A 27,632-nucleotide genomic window follows, 5' to 3' on the forward strand; every position below is an offset into this window, starting at 1 on the left:
CGCGCTATTTAAAATTTTTTTTTCCGGGTTAAATTCAAGTTTCACGATATCTTTTTTTTTTATTTATTAAATTGTGAGGTGGAAGCATAGAATAGTTACAAAACAGTCTCCCCTCCCTATCTTAAGAATGGCTTTCGAAATAACGCTATTATTTCAGCACGGTACCAAAAATATATAAGTACCGATATTTTGTTTGTTTAAAAAAAAATAAAATAATGAATTTCATCTAGAATGGAAATTTTATTAAATTAATGTCATTTACTTGTTTGGGTTATCTTGAACTTTTAAGTTTCAAAATGGCTGCTAGTTTTATAACTATTTGGTTCAATTAATAATTTAATGACCAAACAATACTGTAATAATTACTTTATACTATTACGGTTTGTTTGGTCATGAAATTATTGACTCAAATTTCATAAAACTAGAGTAATTTTTGTTTTTGTTTTTAATGACAACCATTTTGAAAAGTTCAAGATAACCATTGCTATTAAGTTGTGGAAAAATATTTGGTCAATATCAAGATTCTTTCCAACTACATAAAAAAATCTTTACAATGACGATTCCTGGGCGTTTTCGGCAGTGCTGAAAACAAATATAACATTTAAAAGTGACGCAGAGAAATAGTTTTAGGAAAAAATTACTTTTTGAAAGAATAGGGATCACTTTTCTATATAAATTTAACGTAAAATGGGCACCCACTTTCTGGCCAGCAAGTGATTTTTTTTTTTTTTAATTTATTTTTTTGTGCTGTCTCAAAGGTTTTGTGGTACATTTTTACTTTCCACTTTAATGATTTTTAAAATGACGACTTTCGTAAACAATTAGTTTGACAGATGTTAAGCATAAGCAATGTAATTCCGATAATGTCGCTAAATAGTAGGTACTGGCAATAATGGCGGGGAAAAATAGGCGGGGGGACAAGGCCGGTTTATCTTTTTTTTTTTTTTTTTTTTTTTTTTGTAGATTTCCGACTGCTTTTCAATTGTATTTGAAAGATTAAAGGGTGCTTACTTTATCTCCGAAATTGGAGACGCCATTTTATTTCACGCACCTGCTGTCCAAATGCAAGGGAGAAACCATTATTTTAAACTATGGCTGAAGCATGAAATAAATAACAAAAAAATTAAAGTGGAGAACGATTGCTTCCGGAAAGGGAAAGAATAAATTAACCTAAGATTAACATTTATTACTTTCAGAAGAAAATGAATCTTGATAATATTACTCAAGAAGACGTCTATTTTTTTTTTTTTCTACTGATAGTAACATCAGGATGATAGACTTTCTGCCAGTACATGGGCTTCTCGCAGGTTCTCAAATTGGTTCCTGTGAGAGGGAAATACGAATGGTACCTGCAAGGGAATTCCGTGACGGTTTTAAATGGCGCCCCATTCACAATGCAACAAGACCAAAAACAATTAGGCATGGCAGCTTCTTTGCAGGTTCACATGTACCTATTAATGTATTTATTGTATTTATTTGCTTCCTCACCAAAGCAAATTAGGTACAAGGCCGTTTTTAATGTGGGGTAAAAACCAGCTCCCCTAAAAGTAGGCAAAAAAGGGGGGCACTCTGGTTACCAAAAATAATAATTGTCCCAGTATAGAGGTTTTTTTTTTTTTTTTCTTTTTTACATAGGCATCACCACTTATCAAGGCCAAGAGACTGGTACAAATTATCGTAACACTCAGCAGCAGTGCAGCACTGCTGCTACGATAATTTGTACCAGTCTGCAGATGCTGCTGCAGTGCTGCACTGCAGCAGCATCTGCAGAACAGATGTTACACTTTGATCCGGGCCCGAAGAGATTAAAAGATTAATTAAGCGATTATTAAAAGATTAGTTTTGTTCATATATCTCTGGGCCAAACAAAATGCAACTTTCAAAACGGTCAGTGCCGAGTGTTAAATACAGTCGCCAGTGACAATTGCAGACTGGCACATGTTCATGCAGGACTTGTGCGTCAAGTATTTCATGCGCGCGGCGCGGCACCCTCAGCAAATTGGTGGCGAGCGATGCAAAGTTGAAATCGACAAAAGTTTGTTTTCAAAACGAAAACATCACACTGGCCAGTTACCACGCCAGCTATGGGTCATTGGTGGGTATGAACCTGCCACAAGATCAGGTTTTCTGGTAACCGTTCCCTGTAGAGACGTGGGAACATTACTTCCAGTAATAAAGCGGTTCATAAGACCAGGAACGACAATAGTGTCAGATTGCTGGCTCAGGAAGGATTCCACCATTTTCGTGTGAATACTGAATTACCAGTATAATTTTGTGGACTCAAGCACAAACCATGTTGAGCGTATGTGGTGTGAGGCAAGAGGCATCTGAGGCAAAAAAAAAAAAAAAGAAATAAACTAGAATGTGGTACGCACACACATATGGTGGAGTCATATCTAGCCGAATTTATGTGGCGACAGAAGTTGAGACAGTTCACTGAGAAGTATTTTGGAGTTGATTAAAGAACTGTACCCACTTCCCAGTTTAAAATAAATAAATAAAGCAACAACCCACTTCCCCGTTAAAAAAAGAAATGACCCTTCAAACTTGCTTTAATTCAAAAACATGTTAGAATTATTTATTTGTTCGAAAAACAAAAACAAACTATATTATAAAAATCCAACGTTGCTTTCATTACAAAACTGTTTTATTAAAATTATATTTTCTCATGCAAACTTTTCAATAAATGTTTTTACAATTATATTTCGATTCTCAGTTTAAAAAAAAACAAAAAACAACCCACTTCTCCGTTACAAAAAGAAAAAACAATCATTTAAATTAATTTGTTCTTGACCTTTCAAACTTTAATTAAGTAACATGTTTAAGATTTTTTTTATTTATTTGTTAAAAAAGAAACAACAACAGAAAAAACAAACTATATTATAAAAATCCAATGTTGCTTTCATTACAAAATTGTTTTATTAAAATATTTTGCAAGCTTTTCAATAAATGTTTTTACAATTATATTTTGATAAATTTTTATACAATAAATGTTTTGGTTTTCATTTCCTGTTTCATTAATTAAATCGAAACATTTCCTATTAAACAATTATGGATATATGCTTTCTTTCACTTTATTTACTTTTTTTCATAGTTCTTTTTGGAAGTTTAATTTTTTTTGTTATTTATTTCATGCTTCGGCCATAGTTTAAAATAATGGTGTCTCCCTTGCATTTGGACAGCAGGTGTGTGAAATAAAATGGCGTCTCCAATTTTGGCGATAAAGTGTAGAAGCACCGATTAAAGCCTAAAGTTAATTTCCAAAAGAAAAAAAAATGGGTTTGTATTACTGTATACATAGATTCGAAAAAGTTGTCAAAAAAACAAATATATAAGGCAAGATAAGTTACTTTTCTACCAAACTGGATATAATTTTCGTGTTTTTATTCAATTTAACATGTTTATTCAGCTCGAAAAACATGCAGTGTTTACCGATGTATTGGAAAATTCAAGATGGCGGCCGATTCTCTCGTTAACACGGTAAGTTCAAGAAAAGGTGTTATAAATAATAAACTAGACAAAATACTATTAAAAACCACCGAATATATGTCAAGTTATGTCACGGTAACATATATTGAGCGAATTTCTAACAGTATTTTGTCTAGTTTATTATTTATTACACCTTTTTCCAAACTTACCGTGTTAAAGAGAGAATCGGCCGCCATTTTGAATTTTGCAATACATCGCTAAACACTGTATGGTTTTCGAGCTGAATTAACATGTTAAATTGAATAAAAACACGAAAATTATATCCAGTTTGGTAGAAAAGTAACTTATCTTGCCTTTGATAACATTTATTTGTTATATATTTGTTTTTTGACAACTTTTTCGAATCTGTGTACAGTAATACAAACCCCAAAAAATATTTGTACACGTGAAAAAAAAAAAAAAAAAGTTATAATTATCAGAATTAAATTTTGTAGTCGATACATGGAGTTTTCAGATAAAAAAACAAAAACAATGGTTTCTACTGATTTTTTTTTTGTGTGTCAATTCTAATCAATTACAATGTTAAGATATTTAGAAGTGAAGCCAACAAATAACTACGAAAAACAAATATGTACAAGAAATGTTATCGTAGCCAATAAAAGTTAATTTTATACCTACCTGGCTCGTTTTGGTTTTCAAGTAGTTTTTATTACTCTTTATTTAATCTAAAAAATTCAGTTTTTCCAAGCGTATTTGAAAAAAATAGTGACATCCTCTTTGAAAGATGCAAGCCTCGTTTTGAATTCAAGGTTTACAGGTGCTTTGAATTTTTTGGTATTTTTTTTACAGGAGTACCCAGCATAGTATAAACACCCCAACCTCCGCATGTTAAGAACGGCTTTAAGAATAAACATCCCAACCTTGAAAGCCATTCTTAACATGGAGAGGTTGGGTTATTTATTCCGAAAGCCGTTCTTAACATGGGGGAGGTTGGGGTGTTTATGCCGAAAGCTGTTCTTAACATGGGGGAGGTTGGGGTGTTTATAGTACTCTGGATGCTCTCGTAAAAAAAAAAAAAAAAATAATTCAAAATGAGGCTTTCTTCTTCTTCTTCCAAAGAAGATGCCGCCATTTAAAAAATTTTTTTTTTTTTTCAAATCCGCTCAGAAAAACTGAATTTTTGAGATTAAATAAAGAGCAATAAAAACTGCTTAAACTAAAACGAGCCAGTTAGGTATAAAATTAACTTTTATTGGCCACAATAACATTTATTTCTTGTATATATTTGTTTTCGTTGTAGTCGTTTGTTGGCTTCTCTGCTAAATTACCCAATGTTAGTTTCCAAATTATGCAGTCGAAATTACCTGAACATTACTGAATTATTAAAAAAACAACTTTAATCATGTTAGCAGGTGAAAAATTGCGGCCATCTTGTTTTTATAAAATAAACTGAAAAGAAAATCACCTCCCGTTTGAACACTCCTCTGTCTTACAAATACGATCGTTTTCAAATTCTATTTTCTTTAATAAATAATTTTCTACCTTATCGATTTTCATAATTTTTGGATATAATCATCTTAAAAATACAAGGAATACGAGCATACCATTATTTTTATGTGAAATTTAGTATTATAAGTTCTAAAATTTTGTTCTACTAGTGTTGAAGCGCCGAAAAATGTTATCACAGCCACATTTAGAAACTGACAAATTCGATTAAATTTTGAAGTTAAATAAATTCATTGTAAAAATAATTTGAAAAATAAATATTAGTTTTCTGGGTCTATTTTAAAGATAATTAGTAAAGTCATAAGATATTGAATTAAATAATAATAAAAAAAAACACCTTGTTTGCACAAAAAAAATAGCTTAATTAGCCCTCAAAAGTGAAAGATTCTGGCTTTGCACAAGCAAAAACAAACATTCATCTAAGCAAGAATTCTACGGAAACGCAAAATGTCAAAGTGAAAAGGCTGTCTGAAAGTGAGTTCAGGTAGTTGGAGGGAGGTAGGGAGTGCTGGTTTTCTTTTTTTCCCGTCATGCATCTGTGTATTCTTATCGTGAATGTTTGTATGAATTTTTACCTTATTTTTAATTTATTTTTCTGTGTTCCTGCTTTTAAATTAAAATTTTTTATAATTATTTTCAAAAATGTTACGCTGAAAGTTACACATTCATTCAATCAAGTAAAATATTAGAATCTTACATATAAAAATTATACAAAACGTAATTTAAAAAAAAAAATTTTTTTTGCAATTATAATTTTTTTGTGTGAAAATATAAAAAAAAATGCATAATTCAATGGTCATATCAGTAGTTCGAGAAATTAATTTTTCTTAGTTATATCGAATTCATTAATATGGTTTCTAGGGGCTTTTTTTTTTTTTTTTTGTAATGTTCCTGAAGAAATTAATTTTTCTTTTTTTATTGTTATAATTTATGATTCTTTATTTTTATAAAAAAAGTAAAAATAAATTCATTCATATTTTTTTCTCTACTGCTGAAAACCATAACTTTACTATAGGTGTTTTCTGTTTAAAAAAAAAAAAATCCATTTCTAGTAAGATTCTAATAAAAATAATAGGTTCATTATATTATGTGATCATTATTTAGTAAATATTGATAATTTCATTAAAATTGGTTAATTTCCTGATTTTTGGTACCTTTTTAAGTAAAGGAAGGGGTATCGGTTATTCATTTTGCACGTATGTACTAAATAGGGTTTGCAGGTGATATGAGAAATGACTCCTCATATAATAATGTTTACGATGAGAAACATTTTGAATGTAATATTTTTCTCGTATCATTCACAAACCCTATTTAGTGACATTCCTTATGTTATCCATGGTGGTCATTTCTGTACGTGCAGAAATGGCCACCACTGATGACATAAAGAAATCACATTGCTTAATATCCAGAAAACTACTTGTTTGCAGCAAATTAAAAAAAAAAAAAATTATCACTAGGTGTCCATTCTATGTTAAATTTATATAGAAAATTGATCCCTGCTTAATTGAAAAAGTAATTTCAATACTCCTGGAGGAAATGGGATCGTGCGCACTTGCATTTTTTTGTTTAATGACCGGTCCTTGGGTCATGCATGCGTAAAGATTTTCATTGGTTCATTTGCTCAACTAAATTTCTTTGTTTATTCCGATTATTTTTTTTATAAATGTTCATTGAATATATATATCTATCTATATATCTATAAAAACAGAGATGTGTGTGCCACAGACGATTTCTGATTGGTTAATCCAATAATCACATCTCCTAAAAAACAATGGTTTCTACGCTCTTACCTTTACCATAAAATATTATGGCTTTATTTATTGTCCATCTTGGAAGGGTTTAATTTTTTAATAACTTGTTATTTACAAATTAAAAAAATACGAAACTTATATACGAAACTAAACTACACGAAATCAAATGCTCCTACAAACTTAGTAGTAGTACTAGCAAGCACACGCGCACACACGCACACACACACGTTCACTACCATCACGTTGTTATGGCAACCAAACCCGCTGACTTACATAAAAAGTAAACACACACAGTAAATGTGATTTTTTTCATTTTCTCATTTCACTCGTGGTCTTAAATTCATTTCGGGTTTGTATTACTGTACACATAGATTCGAATAAGTTGCCAAAAAACAAATATATAACAAATAAATGTTATCAAAGGCAAGATAAGTTACTTTTCTACCAAACTGGATATATTTTTCGTGTTTTTATTCAATTTAACATGTTTATTCAGCTCGAAAAGCATACAGTGTTTACCGATGTATTGGAAAATTCAAGATGGCGGCCGATTCTCTCTTTAACACGGTAAAAAGGTGGAAAAAGGTGTAATAAATAAAAAACCGGTTAAAATACTGTTAAAAACTCGCTCAATATATGTTACCGTGACATAGGTTGACATATATTCGGTGGGTTTTTAATAGTATTTTGTATAGTTTTTTTTATTTATAACACCTTTTCCCAAACTTACGGTGTTAAAGAGGATGTGAGACGCCATCTTGAATTTTCCAACACATCGGTAAACACTGTATGCTGTTCGAGCTGAATAAACATGTTAAATTGAATAAAAACACGAAAAATATATCCAGTTTTTATGGGTTTTTTACCTTCTCTGCAGGTACAAAAAAAAAACAAAAAAACGGAAGGTACTTTTACAGAATGTTAAACTAACCCTAACCGATGTTTTATGTTTAGTTTAGGAAAAGTCAGAAGAAACAAAAGTCATTATTGCATGAAATATACGTATTTAGTTGAAGTATTGTTTACGTCAATTCTTTCGAAGAAATTTAGCAAGAATACCTGTAAACCAGGAAATCGGTAAAATGTCATCATGGATGAATACTTGTCTATTATAATTTCTACCCTTGACAAAAACTTAGCCATAACAAAAGAGATTTATTGTTCAGATTGTTTTTGAGATTGATTTCTAAAAAGATATTTTATAAATAAAATCGACTTTAAAATTAAAGACTTAAATTACAATAATTAAATTTAAACATTCTTATTTCAATATTTGGCACATAACACCTGCAAAAATGATCACAATGTCAGGATTTCATTTTATTTCAAAATCGATGGCAAATTGTGTAGATTGATATCTCATTATATTAAATACTAATATTTAACATTAGTTTATCATTTAAGCCGATAAAAAGCCTTTTTTTTTTTTCTTCGCGTCATAAAAGGATTTGGAGTTTCCTAATCAATCTTTTCGGGTGCAGTTGCACGCTCTCAAAATAACTAAAGTGTTGGCTTTAAAAAAATTGGTTCATTAAAACTAAACAGGTTTAGTTTTAATAAAAAAAAAAAAAATCGCTTTGGTAATTAGATATGTCGTATGGTTATCCCTAATCGCTGAATAAAACCGCTAACGAGTTGAATGATTACGACATAAAATTAAAATCGGGTTCCTGAAACGGAAACTTCGTTTGTTTTTGTTTTTTTCTTATCAATATATTTACATTGTTATTTTGTTTTCATTTTCAATCATTCGAACAGTTTTCTTTTTCAAGTAATCCAAGTTACAAAATTCCCACTGTTTACTATGCTAAAATCACAATGACTAATGTATACCTATTAACCCTTATCCTTGAGTGGCCTCTGGGCCTTGATAAGTGGTGACACCCATGTAAAAAAAAAAAAATCACTCGAACAGTTTTCTTTTTATAATGTATAGTTTTAAAAGTTTAAAAACTATATAGTTTTTACTTCGGGAAAATTAATGGGTCAGTTTTTACGATGTGCCCTGTTAAAATACTGTTAAAAACTCGCTCAATATATGTTACCGTGACATAGGTTGACATATATTCGGCGGGTTTTTAATAGTATTTTGTATAGTTTTTTATTTATAACACCTTTTCCCAAACTTACGGTGTTAAAGAGGGTGTGAGACGCCATCTTGAATTTTCCAACACATCGGTAAACACTGCATGTTTTTCGAGCTGAATAAATATATTACATTGAATAAAAACACAACAAATATATCCAGTTAGGTAGAAAAGTAACTTATCTTGCCTTTGATAACATTTATTTATATATTTGTTTTTGACTATTTTTTCGAATCTACAGTACAGTAATACAAACACACGATATGAATACTCACGTTGTTATATATATATATATATATATATATATATATATATATATATATATATATAAATGAGATTATAGCAGTTAAAAAACATTTTTAAAACACACACACCTTTTTCAAAGTGATCAGAAATCGTATAAAAGTAAAAAGGGTAAATTTTTACTTACTTTCCAACTTAATCACCTTTAACGTGACTTTTACAGTTTTTTTTTTTAAATGGAATTCATTTACCGATACAAAAGAAATGATTAGTAAATAAATCCATGAATAAATATTATAAATGGTTTATTTTAATACTTGCCAGGATGCGGAGGAAAATGAATGAAGGGGGAGGGGAATAAAATAAAAACATTTTGGAAACAGAGTAAGTTTGAAAGAATTGCTTTGCACAGAAAGAAATTAATGAAAAAAGAATAAAATTAAATTTCTTTTCTTTCTTGATTTTTTTTTTAGTTTTTTATGAAAAGGGAAGTCAAAATTAAGACTATAAAAAACAATTTTTATTAAGAGCGAACCTCAGTCGTCAGGTCTGTAAAAAAAAAGACGTGGAATAATCAAGAAATGTTTTCTAATACAATTTTTTTTTACTTATGTGTTCATTTGTCTCTTTGAAGTTCGTTTGTTTAATATATCGGTTTGCAATATAATTTTGTCATTCTGTCAGACTCAAATTTTAAATCTATATATCTATAAAAGTGAAAGTGTGTGTGTGTGTATGTGTGTGTGTGTCTGTGTACATTTCCCTACGAAATAACTCTGTCAATTTTTAGTCTACAGACTCGAAATTTGATATACAGGGTACTGAGATTTGGAAAAATCTATGTGATCCGTTTTTAGCCAGAAATTTGGCGATTAAGGGGTCAAAGTTCAACGATTTGAGCTTTGAGAACTCTACCGAACTTCTCCGACAATTTTGGGTCTCCACACTTGAAATTTTAGATATAGCTTCCGTGGACATGGATCTAACTTAATAACTTGATTTAAGGCCAAAACAATAAATTTTCAGGGGTCATAATAGGGGTCAAAGTTTTAAAAATTAGCCCCTTTTTTTTGCTCAGCATACACCTCCAAACACCCGGGCAACGCCGGGCACCCATGCTAGTATATATATATATATATAAAAATTTGTTATAACGGGTATATCAAAAGGAAATTATATAAAAATTTTAGAATAGATGGATTTGACCACCAGGAAGCCACTTGCCAACAGCTGAAATGTGTAAACTACCAAAGAGAACATTTCACAGACTTAACTTTCTGCGAAGAATGGAAAAAAGAAAGAGTTAATGAAAATTAAATATGCCCAGAACATCTCCTTCCCAGAAGTTTGTAAAATTGCCGCTTTTATTCAAGAGTACCTCAATCATTGCAAACCACTGAATGCCAAAAATTTGACCTTATAAGAAAACTAGCAAATCTAAATCTAAACGAACTCCTAACCTAATCTAGACCATCAACATCTCAAAAAACAAAAACAAAAAAACCCCCAAAAAGAAACTACCTTGTTATATGGAAACTACAAAACCATACAAAGATAAAACCCAGTATAAACAGTCCTCACCCATATCTACAAGCCAGGTCATCAACCTTAATCCAGAGATAAACAAAAGTTATGTAACAGATATAGCACAATAGAAAAAATGGAATTGTAAGAAAACCATCAAAATACCACGAACAAATCCAATAAAACAGATGGTATTCAAACACAAGACCTGATACTAAATCATAAGTCAAATGGAAATGGAAAAAAACAAAACATAATACAATGGAAATGCTCGAATAACTATTCATTTTCAACAATATCTGGCACAGAATGACCCACTGCATTTAATTTGCTTCAAAAGCAAACTTTGCCTCTTTTCCAAAACTCAATCATGTTCTGCAAAACTAAAAACAAAAACAATTTTACAAAACAACCAAGCGAAACACATGAATAAATATTTGAAGATATAAAGAACTTGAAGTCTAAAAACTTTGGATTTTGCATTGAATATCCTGAAAGGGATTGATATACCATAAAATAAAACAACTAAACCAAGCATATATAATCCTTTATTCTATAAGAAATAATAAATTTCTTAAAACATACTAATCTCTTCAACAAGAAAAATAACCTGGAAAACAGTGAGCACCTAATACCCAGATAGATTTGGAAGAGTCCCAACTAACCACCACACATAACACTTTATTTGATTATTTTTTGTTTATTTTAGGAGTATTTTTGACTATCCCTACCCCAATCACTTATGAAATTGCATATTTATTTTGTAAATAAATGTCAAAACCACATGAAGATAGTTAAGGTTAGCCCAAGTGAAAATGTATTTTGATGACTGAAACTGGTAAGAGAAAAGATCAAATGGATGACTACTTTCACCTTACTACACCTCTTTTTGTTTATGAAAAAATAATTTTTGTAAAAGTTGAAGATAATTAAAATACTTATCGCTTCCTCTGATGTTTTCCTTGGCTGTCTCCTAACTAATCTAAGAACTCTTATCCTTCCCCTACCAACTAACCCAAGAACTCTCATCCATTTTTTTCATTGCGACCATACCAACAAAGTTTCTTATTCTGCACACATCTTCCTATACTGTCTAGATTTAATCTTTCACTGAGGTCATCAGATCTAAACGTGTCTTTAAGAAACACATTGTACATCCATTGTATCAATCTCCTATCATTTTTCTCCATGCATGTCCAAAACCCTAACTGGCCATATTTCACTTCCCAAACCATCACTGTATACTCGTACTTGATAGATTCTTCCCTTGTTCAGCAGTGGTAATTCTCTGCTAGTGTGTAATAGCAGAAGTTACTTGAACTTATTCCACCCAATCTGAACTTTTATATTATTACCAGTTCATTCCTGTCCTCAAATGATATCAAGCTAACAAAACTTATGAACAAATTCAATAGCTTCGACATCCAAATATAGTTTCTCCACATCTGAATTCTCATCCGGTTTTATTATCTTACACTTCTCATATTCAAAAACTGGTTAACATCTCTCAACTAAGGTTTAGGGTGTGTGATAAACCAAAGAAGTTTTAACTTTAGTACATGCAGCAAAACTGGTATTAACCCTCTGTATCAGACCGCTTGGAGAGCAGGGGTGAGATGGGACCTGTTGTTGCCTACCCTGGCATTAAGGACGCTCGCAGCACCTTAGATACCAAAAACAAATGATTATTATGATGATGATGGTGATAAACATACATGTATACTTTTTGTGTACTTGATGTTAAAAAGTTACCACAAAAAATTCAGTTGCATCCCAACTCCCTTTCCTCAAACTGCACATTGAATATAATAGTTTTATGAAATATGTTATTTTGAAATAATACTGGGCGGCAGTTTTTAGAATTCGCCTACGCTCTAAAGTCACTTACAAGAAATTATCATGAGCATCAATTAGAGAGCATTCATGCTATGTAATCTATCCACAGTAGTTTCTTCCAGTGCAACTTAGGTTAGCCTGTCTCACCCCATTTACTGACAACTTCCAAATCTCAAGCAAATTAACACCATTTGAGTTTTCTACATATTTTCAACAACCATATATATATATATATATATATATATAAATGTATTTTGTAGGTTTATTTTCCTTATAATATTGTCTATATTGTTTCAAATAACAAGCTTAATGAACTTGTGTTTCTGTCTTCAAAGCGAATTTACTGGTTGGTTACATTTTCAAATTTTATTAAAGATTTATCCGGTTTTGAGTTTAGAATAAAGAATTAATGATGTTGGTTCTGCTGGTTAAAGTTAAGATGGTGGCTTGCGAATCTTCTTATATGGTGTCAGTTTTTTTTTTGGGGGGGGGGTGATAATTTTTCTCTAGTGGTGCGATGGTATCAAATTCTTGCTATCCAAACAATATAATTTATTTATTAATTTTTTTTTCATTTTGTAAACAATTTCAATACTAGTAGTTATATATAAAAAAAGGGCTTACACAAGCACCATGGAAATATTTGCAAATGATACTAAAAAGAAACATGCTTTATTTACTTCAATATTAAAACTAGGTCTGGGTTGACAACCAAGAAAACAAAATGGCCATCATTAAACTCGATACTGGGTAAAATCAGACAGTACTACAAAACAAAATTTGCTATATTCATTTATTTTTATTAAATAAAGTCTAATTACATCATTCAAAATATTTTTTTCATTTCATAAAACTTTGTATGGTGACCAGGTTGGATTTTGATGATCTTAGATAAAATTGTTGCCAACAAATCTTTTCTTGGCATCTTTTTATGGTTTACGTCCATATATTTGAAAAAAAATTTTCTGTAAATATGCTTACTTGATGGCATGTTTTTTTTCTTAATAGGATAACAAGAGCTTCATCTTTGCATTTCTTAATATGTAGTCTATTGGAATTTGAATAGAAACAACAATATGCCAAATAAGAGAAGACAGACTTGGTATTAGTGAATAGAAATGATTTTTCATTATTCTGAAATTTCCATAACTATGATGAGGATGAAAAAAAATATCCTGCATTAACCCCAACACTAACTCTAAATCCAGTTGGTGGTCAAGAATGTTTGGATTGAGACTTTAAATTTGGCTAAGTCTCATAATCAAAAAGTTTTGCATATTTTTCAGTCATGTACAACCGTTGGTATCCTTCATGAGTTCATTCTCTTCAACTAAAGTGAGAAAATAAAGACCAATAAAAACAACCGCTTGCAGCATGAATTCTTTTATCTCTTATGAGTTTTCTCATTTGGTATTTGCTTGTAAAATAGAAAGACTGAATGATGTTTGAGAATGAAAACAATTCACTTTTACTCTCAAATTTTTTTCTTCTTATTACATAGGGAAACCAAGTAACATTTTTAATAGCAGTTTACAAATATACAGTTATAAATTTTAAGTGTAAATCATCTCAATTTTTGTATGAGGAATGTGGCAAAGTATTTGTATCTTGAACTAATTCTAGTCAATTCTATATGAAAGAAAACTTAACATTGGATGTGTCAGAAGATTTGCAGAAACCATCCCAAACTTACTCATGATGTTGTTGGGGAGTTGCATAAGTCCCCAGAAACAAATAAATAAAAAATATGCTACCAAATAATGTAAAATAAACTTTTGTTTATTTTCATTAATAGAAAAGAAATTACTTTTCTTTGTGTCCCCAAAGGTGGCAGTCTGTATGAAAGAAGGGAGAAAGATGAAGACTTGAGAGCATGAGAGAAAGAGTCTGACTACTTGTTGTGGCAAAGTGAGAGGAAGGGAGAGTCCAGCAATGTTCCTTGGCATGTGAGAAAAGCTGTCATCTCAGCTACTGAATTCATTTGGCAATTGTGACTTGTCTTTCTGCTGGTGTGTGCCTTTTCATATTTTTTTAGAGGCCCCCAGAGGCTTGCAAAACAAGTTTTTTAAATCGAGCCCTGATTGGTCAAAAATTCATATTTTTGATGAAGAAACGTGTTTTCAACTACGTTGCCATTTCTCAAGCATCCTGGTTTTTGACCCAAGAAGTAATGTATGTGTGTGTCTTAGAAAAATAAAATAAGAAACAGCACAATGTGAAGATACCTAAGCTACCTGAACAAATTCCACAAAACAGGCTGCCAATTATTAAGCATGAAAAATCTATATAGTGTGTAGACTAAGCATTGTAAGTTTGTCGTTGAACTTAAAATCCACTTTTGTTCCATTAATAACTGAAAATAAAGTATAAAGTCAACTTGGCAGCAATGATTATTCTTGTCTAATGAATTGTCATTCATTGAGTGATACTGTACTGTAACTATGTAATCAGGTATTACTTGCTGCATAATTGAGTTATTGGAAACTGAACCAATTGCATTATTAGACTTATCTGGTGAGAAAGGGTGACTTAACACACAACAGAACAAAAAAGAAACAACATCAAGGGACGGACAAACTCTCTTGCAATAACACCAATGTCCAGATGAATTCATCAACACTCTGGAAACCTGCATAATCTTATATTGTGTTCACTTACTAAAAATCTAGTTGGTAAAAAAATGATATAAATTTTGTTTTAACTGACTACATACTAAAAGAATATTGTACATTTACGTCAATCTAACCCAAACTGCAATTCCACCTAAAAAATCTGTAAATCTCTTTAAAAAATCATTAGATTTGAAAACTTGTGTATGATTATGCCAGCACTTCGCTGACTCCCAAGATGCATGTGCAGTGGTTCTACTTCATCTTATATTTATGGCGAAGTTTATTCTTGTCTTATAATTGGCATTCAAAACCAGTAACAACACACACACAAACAAATATATTAACTCATTGAACATGGGTGTGTGTGTGCTGTTGGGCCCCTTTCACTAGTGTCTACATCCGAGTTAAATTCTTATCTTTCAAATTTAAAATCTGTGGGAGGGGGAGGAACAGTTCATAATATCTCACTTGTATACTTTATAAAATATAGTATTACTAGACTTTTTAGCAAACAGGCAAAACTCGTAGCCCATTGATTTAGAATGATTGCTTTATGCCAAATTGATGGTTAAATATAATTAAATTTGTGCTCATTTTTACATTAAATACTAATCTTTATTAATGCTTAACTATGTATTGAACCGATACCGTAATATTTAGTTTGCTGCACCTCATCATAAAGGTCCATACAAAATTTCAGCCAGATCAGCCCAGTAGTTTCAGAGAAAAATGTGGAACTGACAGAAGTATATAGATTTAGTAAATTCTAAAAAGTTGGATGATTCTATGACTTTTAGTGATTAAAAAAAAACTAACACATTTCTGTACAAGGAGTAATCTCTATCATAGATTTTGAATCTAGGTGTGGCCACAATAGCCTGTGACACCGTCACTAAGCATTTTCATATAATGTTTAGAAATGAAATAAAAACATCTATCCTAACTTATTATTCGATGAAAAGTTCACTTATTTGTAGCTGAATTATGAATAAAAATAAAACATACTTCAAAGGCAACAAAAAAACACTTAAAAGAACTTGTGATTGGGAATGGTAAATAAATTGGCCAGTAGACTCAACTTTGACCCTCTGTGGAACTTCATAGATTATGTTTAGATTCTTGCAGAAGATTATTCAGAGATCATGAACTTGGTGTCTGTTGTTGACAACAAGGTTAATGTGAAATCAAAAGTGAGAACATGAAACTTGGCCGAATGATAGAAGAATAACTCCATTATTTAGACTTATTAACAAGATTTATTAATAGTTTTGATGAAAGCTTAGGAAACAAGATTTCCATAGAAGTTTTGAAGTTTTTTGGGTAAAAATTTATTAAAAAAATGAATCGTGCCTTATATGAATAATTATTTTTACTGGACTTTCGGATGTGTAAAGAATCATTTTGTATGCATTATCTTTTTTGTATATATTATTTTCAATTGTTTCTCTTCTTTGAAAGGTCTTGTGGTGACAGTGGCTAAGTGGTTAATGACATAGACTAATCAGCATTTTTAGGTAGAGATACCTTAGGCAATTAATAATAAATTAACCTCTTAAAGTGTAAGAAGGTAAAGCCTGGGAGATTGGACCTCTCTACAATTGCACAGAACTATACTCCAGCCCAACAGAGAAAAGGCCACCTAGCATAAATGGCTTACACTCTGCTAGGCTTATTGTTGAGTCCGTATCCTCAACTTGGTATGAAAACCACCAAGATAGTAAATCAAATACGTTCATTGTTTTTTTTTTTTTCTTAAATAACTATTGATTAGTTTTATGGATTCATTCAAGCTAAATTAAAAAAAAAATTGCAGTAAAATTTATTTGATTTACTTGCATAGAATAATACTCGGCATAACATGTGTAAAATTAAATTCGTGAACAAAATAGTTTTGCACAACTTTAACATTCCCTTACAAACATTACAATCAAGATATAATTAAACTAAACCTTATGTCTAGTATCTTCATTTCAGTTTTGATCAAAATCCATTAAATGATTTTGATTTTAGAAAATATCTCAAATTTAAGCTTAAGATGTCGTAAAGAAAGAATTGAAATTAAGGGAATCTTTCTTAATTGGTACTTAAAGATTATCAATCAAATTCAATGCAAATTTGACACATTTGAATTTTGAAATAGGAGGTTGTATCCATATTATATGCCCTAAACACCCATTAAAATATTCTAAAGAAACTGAAATGTGGGGAATATTTGTTAATTTATATTATTACCATTTTATAAAATTGGATGCATCTGAATTTTCACTTAAAAATCCATCATGGGTTTCATATCCATAATGCATAGACATCGTTTTGTTTAAAGTAGACTAAATAAAATATAAATATTTATCAGAACAATTTGATTTACTTTTTTTTTTTTTTTTTTTTAATTTTTCCGATACTAAGCAGAAATGATAAAGAAAAGCAAAACAAATGAAATGTTAGGAATGAAATTCATGGTCTGAACAAGTCGATGATTATTCTCTCTTTGTGCATTGACTGCTCACAGAGTTATTGCTGACTGCAAAGAGGAATTCAGTATTTTTTTTTTATTATCATGTACTATCCATTTTTTAGTTGGTTGAGAGTCAAGAAACTTTTCTCATTTAAACTTTGCAGAATTTCTCAAATGATCTTTGTGATATTTTTTTTTTAATTTTCTGTTGATTATACCTTTTTTATTTATTTTTTTTTTTTAGAATGTTTGATCAGTTGTATGAAAGAATAGTCTTTGCTTCTTTAACATAGATCAACATTGACAATTATTTAGATTGCTTGAAAGTTCATCTCAGATAAGTCATTTCATACAATTACAATAGTTGTAGATCAATGTTTAGAACCAAAGTTAATTAACTAACTTGATCCTTAATTACGAATTATGTACATTTTGTTTTGACTGAATTTGATTTTTCACTTTTGTACGTTGTGAAATGTTTGAGATGAAGATTAATAATTTACATTATTCTGTTCTTAATACAGTGAAACTATGGACAAAAGAAGAAAAATAGTTTCATATCTTAATAGAAATGTCTACATGGTCCTCTGGGTGCAATGGACGGAATGCTTAATATTAATCAATGCTAAGTGACAGTCTTCTAGAGGTTGAAAGTTAAATCTTTAGTATAAGTGATACTAAGAATACAATTACAAATTAAGGCATCTAACAACAGGTCATGAATGAGGAAACTAGAACAGTCTAGCCTCATGGATTTAATAATTTTGTTCAAAATTCCATAAAGATTCCTGGGTTTGACAAGATGCACCTGGAAAAAGTCAAAGGTTATATTAGTCAAAAGATTGTGAGAACAACATCACGAAAAACACTCGTCTAGCCAAAACCAATATCAACGATTTCCCACACTCTTTATTTCTGCCTAAACCTAAACGCAGATTCCATGAACAAAGCTTCTTTCTTAGACTGCATACCTGTGAAATTCTTTTCCATTTGCCTGCTTTCCAGCTGACTACAATCTAATTGCCTTCAAGTCCAACATAAACAAGTTCTTGATGAACCGTCCCTCTAAGTAATCCAATTTACAAAATTCACACTACTTACGTTTATTACGCTATAGTCACAATGACTAATGTATACCCATTAACCCTTATCCTCGAGTGGCCTCCGGACCTTGATAAGTGGTGACTCCTATATGAAAAAAAAAAAAAAAAAATGAGAACAGTAGTTAAAAAAAAATACATAATATACTTTCATTTGATGGCTAGTGGTTAATAACATGGGTTGAAAACCAAGTTGGAATCCAGTTCATTCCACAAAGACACTTTCATCAAATCCACACCTGACCTTGTGTCTAACCTCCTGGCGTAGAGATAAATAATATACTTTCATTCTAAATTAAATATACATTAAACAGGTTTTATTTGAATGATGAATACAAGTGTTTTTTTGATTTTTTTTTTTTTTTTTCAAGTTGAAATGAGATTATTTATTATAATAAATACTCATAGAAGTCATCACAAGTACTAATAAAAAAAATAATAATTCTGATGAAATTAGGTAAGGATAAATTGTTGTAATCTAAGAATTGAATTTCACTGATAAAAAATAATTTCTTTCTTGCAAAATCATTAGAATCACCCAATATGTAAAATTTTGGGAGAATAAATCTTAAAGGTTTTCTTGAATCTTATCCAGTTAAACAATTGCTTAACCTTCAAATACAGATGACTGAACTGATTTATCAGACAAAACTGTTATTTTATTAGAAATTTTCCTCATCTTTTCCATTCTATTTTAAGAGGACAGAAAGGTTGATTTGGATGTCAGCCATGTTCAAACGTTCATTGATAAAAAATAATCTCTATTTGGCACGTATTGTTTTTAGTGAAAACATCCCAAATTCAAGTTACAATAGAAAAACATGATTGTGTGTGGTCTTGACTTTACTCACATATGTACATACTCCAGAGAGCTTCAACACATGCTTGAAAATATAATTCCACTGCTTATTACAATGTTGGGTCATTTCCATGACTTGTGCTCAACTGAGCTTACATCTATACCCCCCCACACCTACTGTAAAACATTGACCACAAAAACTCCTCTAGCTACAACAACTGTCAAGTTCCCCCTTCTTTCTTTCTTTATCTAAAACTAAATGAAAACTCCATGAACAAAGCCTCTTTTCTAGAACTACCTGCATGTACATTGCAATACCATGGAGCTGCTCATTAGCGTTTGGAAGATTAATCGGAAGAATTGGAACTTTTTGGGGTGTTGGAATCAGAAAAATCTGTGCCTATTTTCTCATGCCAAAAACGATTCCTTTAATTGTCATTTTTTTTTTTTTTTTATCTGATTTTGTTTAAAATCAAAAGTTTCCACTGTTGGTGGTAATGATGAAATCAATATTTATTGATTTTTAAACTAATAGTAAAACTAAAATCTATAGATCATCCTTCACAAGCCTATTTTTACGCTTGAGAAACTATCTTCACATTTTACCTGTGTTTTTACGATAATTGGGGGCGGGAATAACAACTTTTTAGTTAAATATTTAGAGATTTATAAGAATCAGAATTGGTAATTTAGTACAGAACCTGTACTTGTATCAGAATCGGGGGGGGGGGGATTGGAATAATTCCATCACTGCTGCTCATTAAAAAAAATCTTCTATTCTTCACAAGTTTCCTGTTGGTATAACAATTAAGAAATGACGAAATGATTATTTTTGAAAGTATGCCTTATTTAAACTAAAAAATATTCATAATTAAAATTCACCTAATAATTATAAAAATTAACCCTTTAAAAATGTTAAAATTTATGAAACTTTTCTTAAAAATAAATTATTCAACATTTTAAATAAATATTAATCACAAAACTTTTTTTTTTTTTTTTCTGATTTATAGATCGGAGGTCCTGAAGAAAATTGAAGCCATCATATTAAACATTCTGAAGTCACTTGAACAAGAAAAGGTTCCATTTCTGGAATACAATAATCTTGATAAATGGGATAATATCAGGTACTTAATGTTTTTATGATTTAATTGAATGAAATTAATGCATATTTTAACTTAAAATGATTTAACTTTGTACTTTGATTTGTATGAAACTTTTTTGAGACATCAATTCTGGTTTCCCTATTCATATTAGAAAAAATATCAAAATTTCAATCTTCATAAAGTTAACTATCACGTATATTAGTTTAGGAATGAATCCTATACATATGAATATTTAAATATGCATATGTAAAGGATTCACTCCAAAGTTAACCGAACATTATGAATTTTAGAGCACAGCTGTTAGGTTTAATGGGTCAGAATGCGGGCTATATTTAGTTTCAGTTTTATGCAAAGGGGGTAAAAAAAGTAAAAGCCCTTTGTGAAAATTCAGATACTCCTGATTTTTGTGATATTTTAACAATATTAATGTTTTTCAAATTTTAATTTCTATGCAGTATTTTAACGAGATTTTAGGAAATATAACATGGTCACATTTGAAAAATCAAATATTTCAGATTTAATATTGGTCATTAGACACCAATTAAGATTCCTTGAATTTCAGTTTTTTTGAAGTTTTTTCTTAAACTTTAAATTTTAGATATTTGCTAGAAAAGCATTTAATAGATTTTTCTCATAATTGGAATAAGAATTCTAAACATTAAGTTTAGTATAATATCTTGATTTTAATTTTAATAAAGGAACATAAAACTGTTCTGTTTGGAAAATTTTACTCATTTTGAAATTGGTATTCTAGTAGATAATAATCTTGCTTCCTATTTTTGAATTTTACACACACACACAAAAAAAAGATTTTGGAGCCTGTACAACTTGTTATATTTTCTAATGACTACATATTTAAAAAGGAACATACTCTGTTGTGCCTTATTAAATTGAGCAAGGTGAATGGCTTGACATTCAAGGAGAAAAACTCATAAATCATTGCAAGAAATGTTTTTCAGTAACTGTCATTTTCCCCACACGTTTGCCACTCACTATATCTCCAGTGAGCCTGCATGTGGTTTACTCTTGTCAGGTGCCTCTCACTTATACTTTTCTAAAAGTCAAGCTGAACAACTTCATTTCCTTCCTTTGTATATCTAGTTCTTTACTTAGAATCTTGTCAGAGTAAAAAATATTGTGTGAAAACGGCAAAACAAAGTGGATGACCTTGTATCAACAACAATAAGTTCGAATTCAGAATTCTTGTTCCCTTGGCCAAGCACATCTTTTTCTGGGCTTTTTAAGCAGACATTTTAAGCTGTTTCACAAACATCATTTGCACAATATTTGACAGATGTTTTATCTATTTTTTTTTTTTTTTTACCATATCAACAATATTGGTAGTTTGATAAAAAAAAGTTTTATTCTTGCATGTTAAATCTTTTTTTTTTAATAACTATTCAGCAAACTGATATAACAAACAACTCGAATCCACAGGAAACAGTGTTTGTTCAGAATTAGTTCCTTATATTAAACTTTTGTAATAGAACTTTTTTTTTTATGACGATCACCACTTATGAGGGCCCAAAGGCCACTTGAGGATATGGGTTAATAAGGGTGGCTGGTGAGATAACACTGTGATGATCAGTAATGGGTAGTGTTTGATTATTTAAGAAGACGGCTCAAGAAGAACTTCTTTATATTAGGATTGAAAACAACTATGTTATAGTTGGCTGAGAAGCAACCCTGCAGTATTGTTCTACTTCAGTTCCTGTATTCGATAGTTTAATTTTCCCTATACTTAATTGTTAGCAAGTGATAAACTATATTTAACTGTTGACAAGTAATAAACTATGCGTGGTATAGTACAAATGATAAACTAGCGTGGTATAGTACAATATGTACTAACCTAATGTGGAGTGTTTGTGTAGTACTTTATCGCAGATGTTACTTATGGAAACAGATAGAGAAAAGAAAACTTTGTAAAAGAAATTATTTAAAATAAATAAAAAATTACTGAAGCCATATAACATATGATCCGGCAGTATTATGATCTTTAAAAAAATTATTTCCTAAAATAACATGTTTAAAATTAAAAAAAAAAAAAAAAAATTTTATTGTTTTTGAAAGATCAAACCACCTATCTGATTATTTTCCCCATAAAATCAAAAACATTTTATATTTTCTAAAGCAAAAAAAAAAAAAACACCCACACAAAACCACGTCTTTGAATACTTATTTTTGTAAAATAAATTATTTAAAATATAAATTTGTAGAAAACTTTTCCAGATTTTCTTTAACTCATATTTGATTACTTATTTTAAACCAAACCAGGAACCAATTCTGACCGAACACAATTTACTGTGAACTTTTTTTTCTGTCTTATATGGTTATTCAAAGTATTACATTAAAAACAATAAGTATTCTAATCTCCTTACATTAGCTTAATATGATAGTATGTTTTGGAATCTGTATTTAAAATATTTTGTGAGTGCAAATAAATTTTCCTTGAAATTTCCTTATTAAAAATGGAGAAATACAATATTTGGTACAAGTCCATACTCTCCCCTTCGCCTCCTGCAAAACTAAAAATAGTAAACATAAAGAAAAATCTTTTATGATGGAAAGAAAATATTATACAATAAAAAAAGAAGAAAATTTTATGGCTAAATGACTATTTGAAACTGCTATTTTTTAAGACAAGCGAGATAACTCCACATAATTCAAAGTTTTGCAATATTTTACAAAGCCATTTTTAACATGGGGAAGGGGACATTCGAAAAACTAACATTTGCTTAAGAATGGTTTTCTTGGTTTGTTTTACAATTTACAGATTCGAAAAAGTGGTCAATAATTCAAATATATAACAACTGTCATCAAAGGCAGAATAAGTTACTCTTCGACCTATATGGAAACGTTTTTAGTGGTTTTACTCGCTTTAAAATGTTTATTCAGTTCAAAAACAGTGTTGAGTGTTACGTGAGAACAAGAAAATCGTCGCGAATTAACACCTAAATATTTCAAGTTTTAAAAATGGCTTAAAAATAAAAAAATTACACAAATACCGTGAGAAACCCACCCAATATATGTCATGGTTATATATATTGGGTGGGTTTCTAACAATATTTTGTATAATTTTTTTATTTTGTACCATTATCTTAGCCATTCATCTCCTCAATTATTTCTATTTCTTTATACATACTAGGTTTAGGGAACAAAAAAGAAAACTCCGTATCTACAATATTTCTACTGGTCAGTTCACAAGATACCGTCTATCATAATCGTTCAGTTGGACTTCCAAGCTCTGGAATTCCAGCAATTCCGGCACAGACCCATGGAAAACATCATACTCTCCAAGTATAACCCTGACCACTGAGACCTCTGTGCTGAACAACAAAAGCACTTTCTAAACCCTTAACTGTTATTTCAGTGAAGCATGTGCAACTGCTCCAATATATTCACCAGAGTGCTCGTAATACAAAATTAAGATTATCCCACTAACATACTCGTAAGAAAAACTTAACATGCTACCTTATATTATATTTTATGTCCAAGACTAATATGATGGCTCAGTTTGTCATTATTAACATCCGGTGATTTTTTTTTTTTTTTTATATAGATTATTTAAACCAATTACTTTAAAATGTTAAATCTAAAAATATTTTTAAAAGCTGATTGTTTACTTATTTTGTATAAAAATAATTCATTTCCCTATTAAAAAAGTACATTTATTCCCTGATAAATGCTTGATAATGATTTTTTTCCACCCTTTATTAAGCCATGGTTATAAACCATTACCAAAATACAGAGGTCACTAAGCTAACTAGGAATTTCATAAAACTTAGGAATATCACTATAGTTAATCCATACAGGTTATTATGAATTTGCATTCTTAACCATGCTCTAGTCCATCACCTTACAGATGCTAAACTTCTGACTGACAAACAATATGGATTTAGACAAGCCCGTTCCACAGCAGACATCCTCACTGTAATCTCTGAACGTATATACCATTCATTGGACAAAGTGAGAGACGGCAGAGCGGTAGCTCTAGATATATCTAAGGCTTTTGACAGGGTATGGCATGAGGGTCTCAGAAAAATTAGATCATACGATATCACTGGTAGAATACTTAACATAATTAAATCCTTCTTAGATAAGAGAAAAATCCAGGTTGTCCTCGACGGTTGTACATCTAAACAATATGATATAAATGCGGGAGTGCCTCAGGGGTCTATCCTTGGACCTCTATTGTTCCTAATATTCATAAATGACCTCCCCGACAAAATTGCCTCTGAGATGGGTATATATGCTGATTGATGACACCACACTCTGTAACAGACATGACAGGAAAACAAATGAACACATATCTAAAGAAATGGCAAAAACACTAGAGGATGACCTCCAATCTGTAGTGGAATGGGAACAAAAATGGATGGTCACATTCAATGCTGCCAAGACTAAACTGGTTTCCTTCAATAATTACAAGAAACCTTCTCTGCAAGGGCCGCTGCGAAGAAGGTAGGCTCTCTCTACCGTGCTAGAAAACTACTAACACTCGAAAGTATCCTGTACCTCTATAAGGCCACCATTCACCCATGTATGGAGTATTGCTGTCACATTTGGGCTGGTGCATCTACTACTAGTCTCTCGCTCCTAGACAAGGTTCAAAAGAGAGTCACCAATCTGAAAGGCCTTGAACTGGCATCTAAGTTTCAGCCTCTGTCCCATCGACGAAATGTTGCATCCCTCTGCCTGTTCTACAAGTATTTTAATGGTGAATGCTCTGGCGAACTGCAGACACTTGTGCCCCCACAACATAGACACCCTCGACAAACTCGACAGACAGCTAAATCCCACTCCCACACAGTACAGATCCCTAGATGTAAAAGATCTTTCTACTCCAGTAGTTTCTTCCCCAGCATCGCTAGACTCTGGAATTCCATTCCAGGTCCTTGCTTCCCCAACTGTACTGACATGGCGAAGTTCAAGTGTAACGTGAACCGACATAGTACCCCAGTAGTTGTTGTCCCTGATAGTAGCCCCCTACACCAAAGTGGCAATGTGCCTTGTTTGGGGTGAAAATAAAATTAAAAAAAAAAAAAAAAAAAAAAAAAAAGTAGCAGGTTTTTTTTACTAGTATAATAGCAGTTCAGCCCGGCTTTGCTCGGGCCTTATGTACTGTTCATAACTTTATGTGTATATGTATGTATGTATGTATTATGTATTGTATATATTAAAAAGTGTAAATATGTACGGTAATGCCTTTCTATATAATAGGCTTCCTTAACTTCCATAGAGAAAAGTTGGTAGAAACCGCAGAGGTCGAATTTTTAAAAAATCTGACCCCAATTTTGACCCCTTAATATTTATTGTTTTGGGTTCAAATTAAATAAAAATGTTTGACCCATGTCCAAGTAACCTACATCTAAAATATCAAGTGTTCAGACCCAAAATTGGGAGAGGAGTCTGTAATGGTCAACTCTGTCAACTTTGACCTCTTAGCAGCCAAATTTTTGCCCAAAAACTGATTAAAAAGCTTACTGTATGTCTGAATACCCTTTATGTAAAATTCCAAATGTTTAGACCCAAAATTGACTTAATAGTTTGCTAGAGACCGCAAAGGTAAAATCTTTTGAACTTTGACCCCTTGGAAGCTTAATTTTTAGCAAAATTGATTAAAAAGCTTGTCCTATGTCTGGATACACTTTGTGAAATTTCAAATGTTTAGACCAAAAATTGTCTGAGTAATTTGGTAGAGACTGCAGAGGTCAATTTTTAAAAAACTTTAACCCCAATTATGACCCCTTAACATTTATTGTTTTGGGCTCAAATCAAATTATAAAGTTAGACCCATGTCCATATCGAAAATTTGAAGTGTTTAGACCCAAAATTGGCAGAGGAGTTTGGTAGAGTTCTTAAAGGTCAAATCATTGAACTTTGACCCCTTGACAGCCAAATTTCTGGCTGAAAATCCATTAAAATGATTTTCCCAAACCTCAATACCCCTTAGCTCAAATCTCAAGTCTGTAGACTGAAAATTGACAGTTATTTGGTAGGGAAATGTACATACACACATATTTTCACTTTTATAGATATATATTTAAGCATTGAATTTGTTAATGAACAGCAAATTGTGACTTTCTTGCTAATTTATGCTACCCTCCTTGACCTTCTCAATGAGACGATAATGCCTGGAGGGATGATCTCACAACAATAGAACAGATACTACGCTACCTTTTCTCTGTGTGTGTGTGTGTATATATATATATATATATATATATACTAGCATGGGTACCCGGCATTGCTCGGGTGTTTAGAGGTGTGTGTTGAGAAAAAAAAGTGGTAGTAGGCAGGCAAGCACGAACCCGTACCACGAAGGAGGAAAAGTATGTGAAAAAAAGAAAAACGTGACATCTTTGCTGTTGCGCCCATCGCCAAACCGGAAGTGACATAGGTTTAAGTTAAGTCTAGTCAATCAAAAAGAGGGGATGATTTTCGAAAATATTGGTGAAAAAAGTGACCCCTCCCTGTAGAAAAGTGCCCAGTTGAGGGTGAAGGAATATTTTTAGCCAATTTTTCGATATTTGTCATCTGCAACGTCGAGCTTCAAAACGATACCGATCTCATGAAAATCTGCTGCCTCTGTCGAAAGTTTAAGGCAGGCAAACATACATACATTTAAACAGATAGGTGAGATTTATATTATAGTATTATAATAAAGTGAATCTCGTCCCTTTGTAAAAAAAAAAATAATAATAATTTAATGCAGACTTGCTTAGTAATAATTTTAATTTTTAATCCCACACCAAAAGTCAAATTTTTACTTTTATTTTAAAGAGAATTAAAAAATTACTATTAATTAAACAATTACTATTAATGGCCAGAATACATGCAAATTTTGTTTACATATCAATTAAAATAATTTATTTTCTAAGTAAATATCTAGATTTTATAAGATTTATTTATTTTTAACTTAATTGATCCAATTTTAATAGTTCATATTTTTTTTTAATACCAAGTTGAAGAGAAAATAAAAACAGATTTTATATTATCTTTACATTTAAATTGTCTGATATTTTTCTTAAAATTGTTTCATTTTATTTTAAGGTTTAATATAATTTCAATCTTACAAAAAATGTTTTAATTTTTTCCTTTTTTTTTCTTTTTCAATGAAATCAATAATTATCATTTTTTTTTTTCAATGAAATCAATAATAATTTTTTTTATACAGCTTTTGATCATCT

At 30.8% G+C, this 27,632-nt stretch overlaps 1 protein-coding gene across 1 annotated transcript in view; it reads left to right on the forward strand.

Annotated features, from left to right (window-relative positions):
* LOC145259709 (meiotic recombination protein SPO11-like) overlaps positions 1-27,632 on the forward strand; it is a 1,082,117-nt gene that overhangs the window by 1,481 nt on the left and 1,053,004 nt on the right. The window contains exon 2 of the mRNA XM_080117391.1: positions 20,353-20,466. Within this exon, the coding sequence (XP_079973517.1) occupies positions 20,353-20,466 (114 nt within the window). The remainder of the gene's footprint in view (positions 1-20,352; positions 20,467-27,632) is intronic.

This window comes from Euprymna scolopes, chromosome 3 (assembly GCF_053919585.1).
Source record: "Euprymna scolopes isolate OS-2025 chromosome 3, ASM5391958v1, whole genome shotgun sequence".
Lineage (NCBI taxonomy): Eukaryota > Metazoa > Mollusca > Cephalopoda > Sepiida > Sepiolidae > Euprymna > Euprymna scolopes.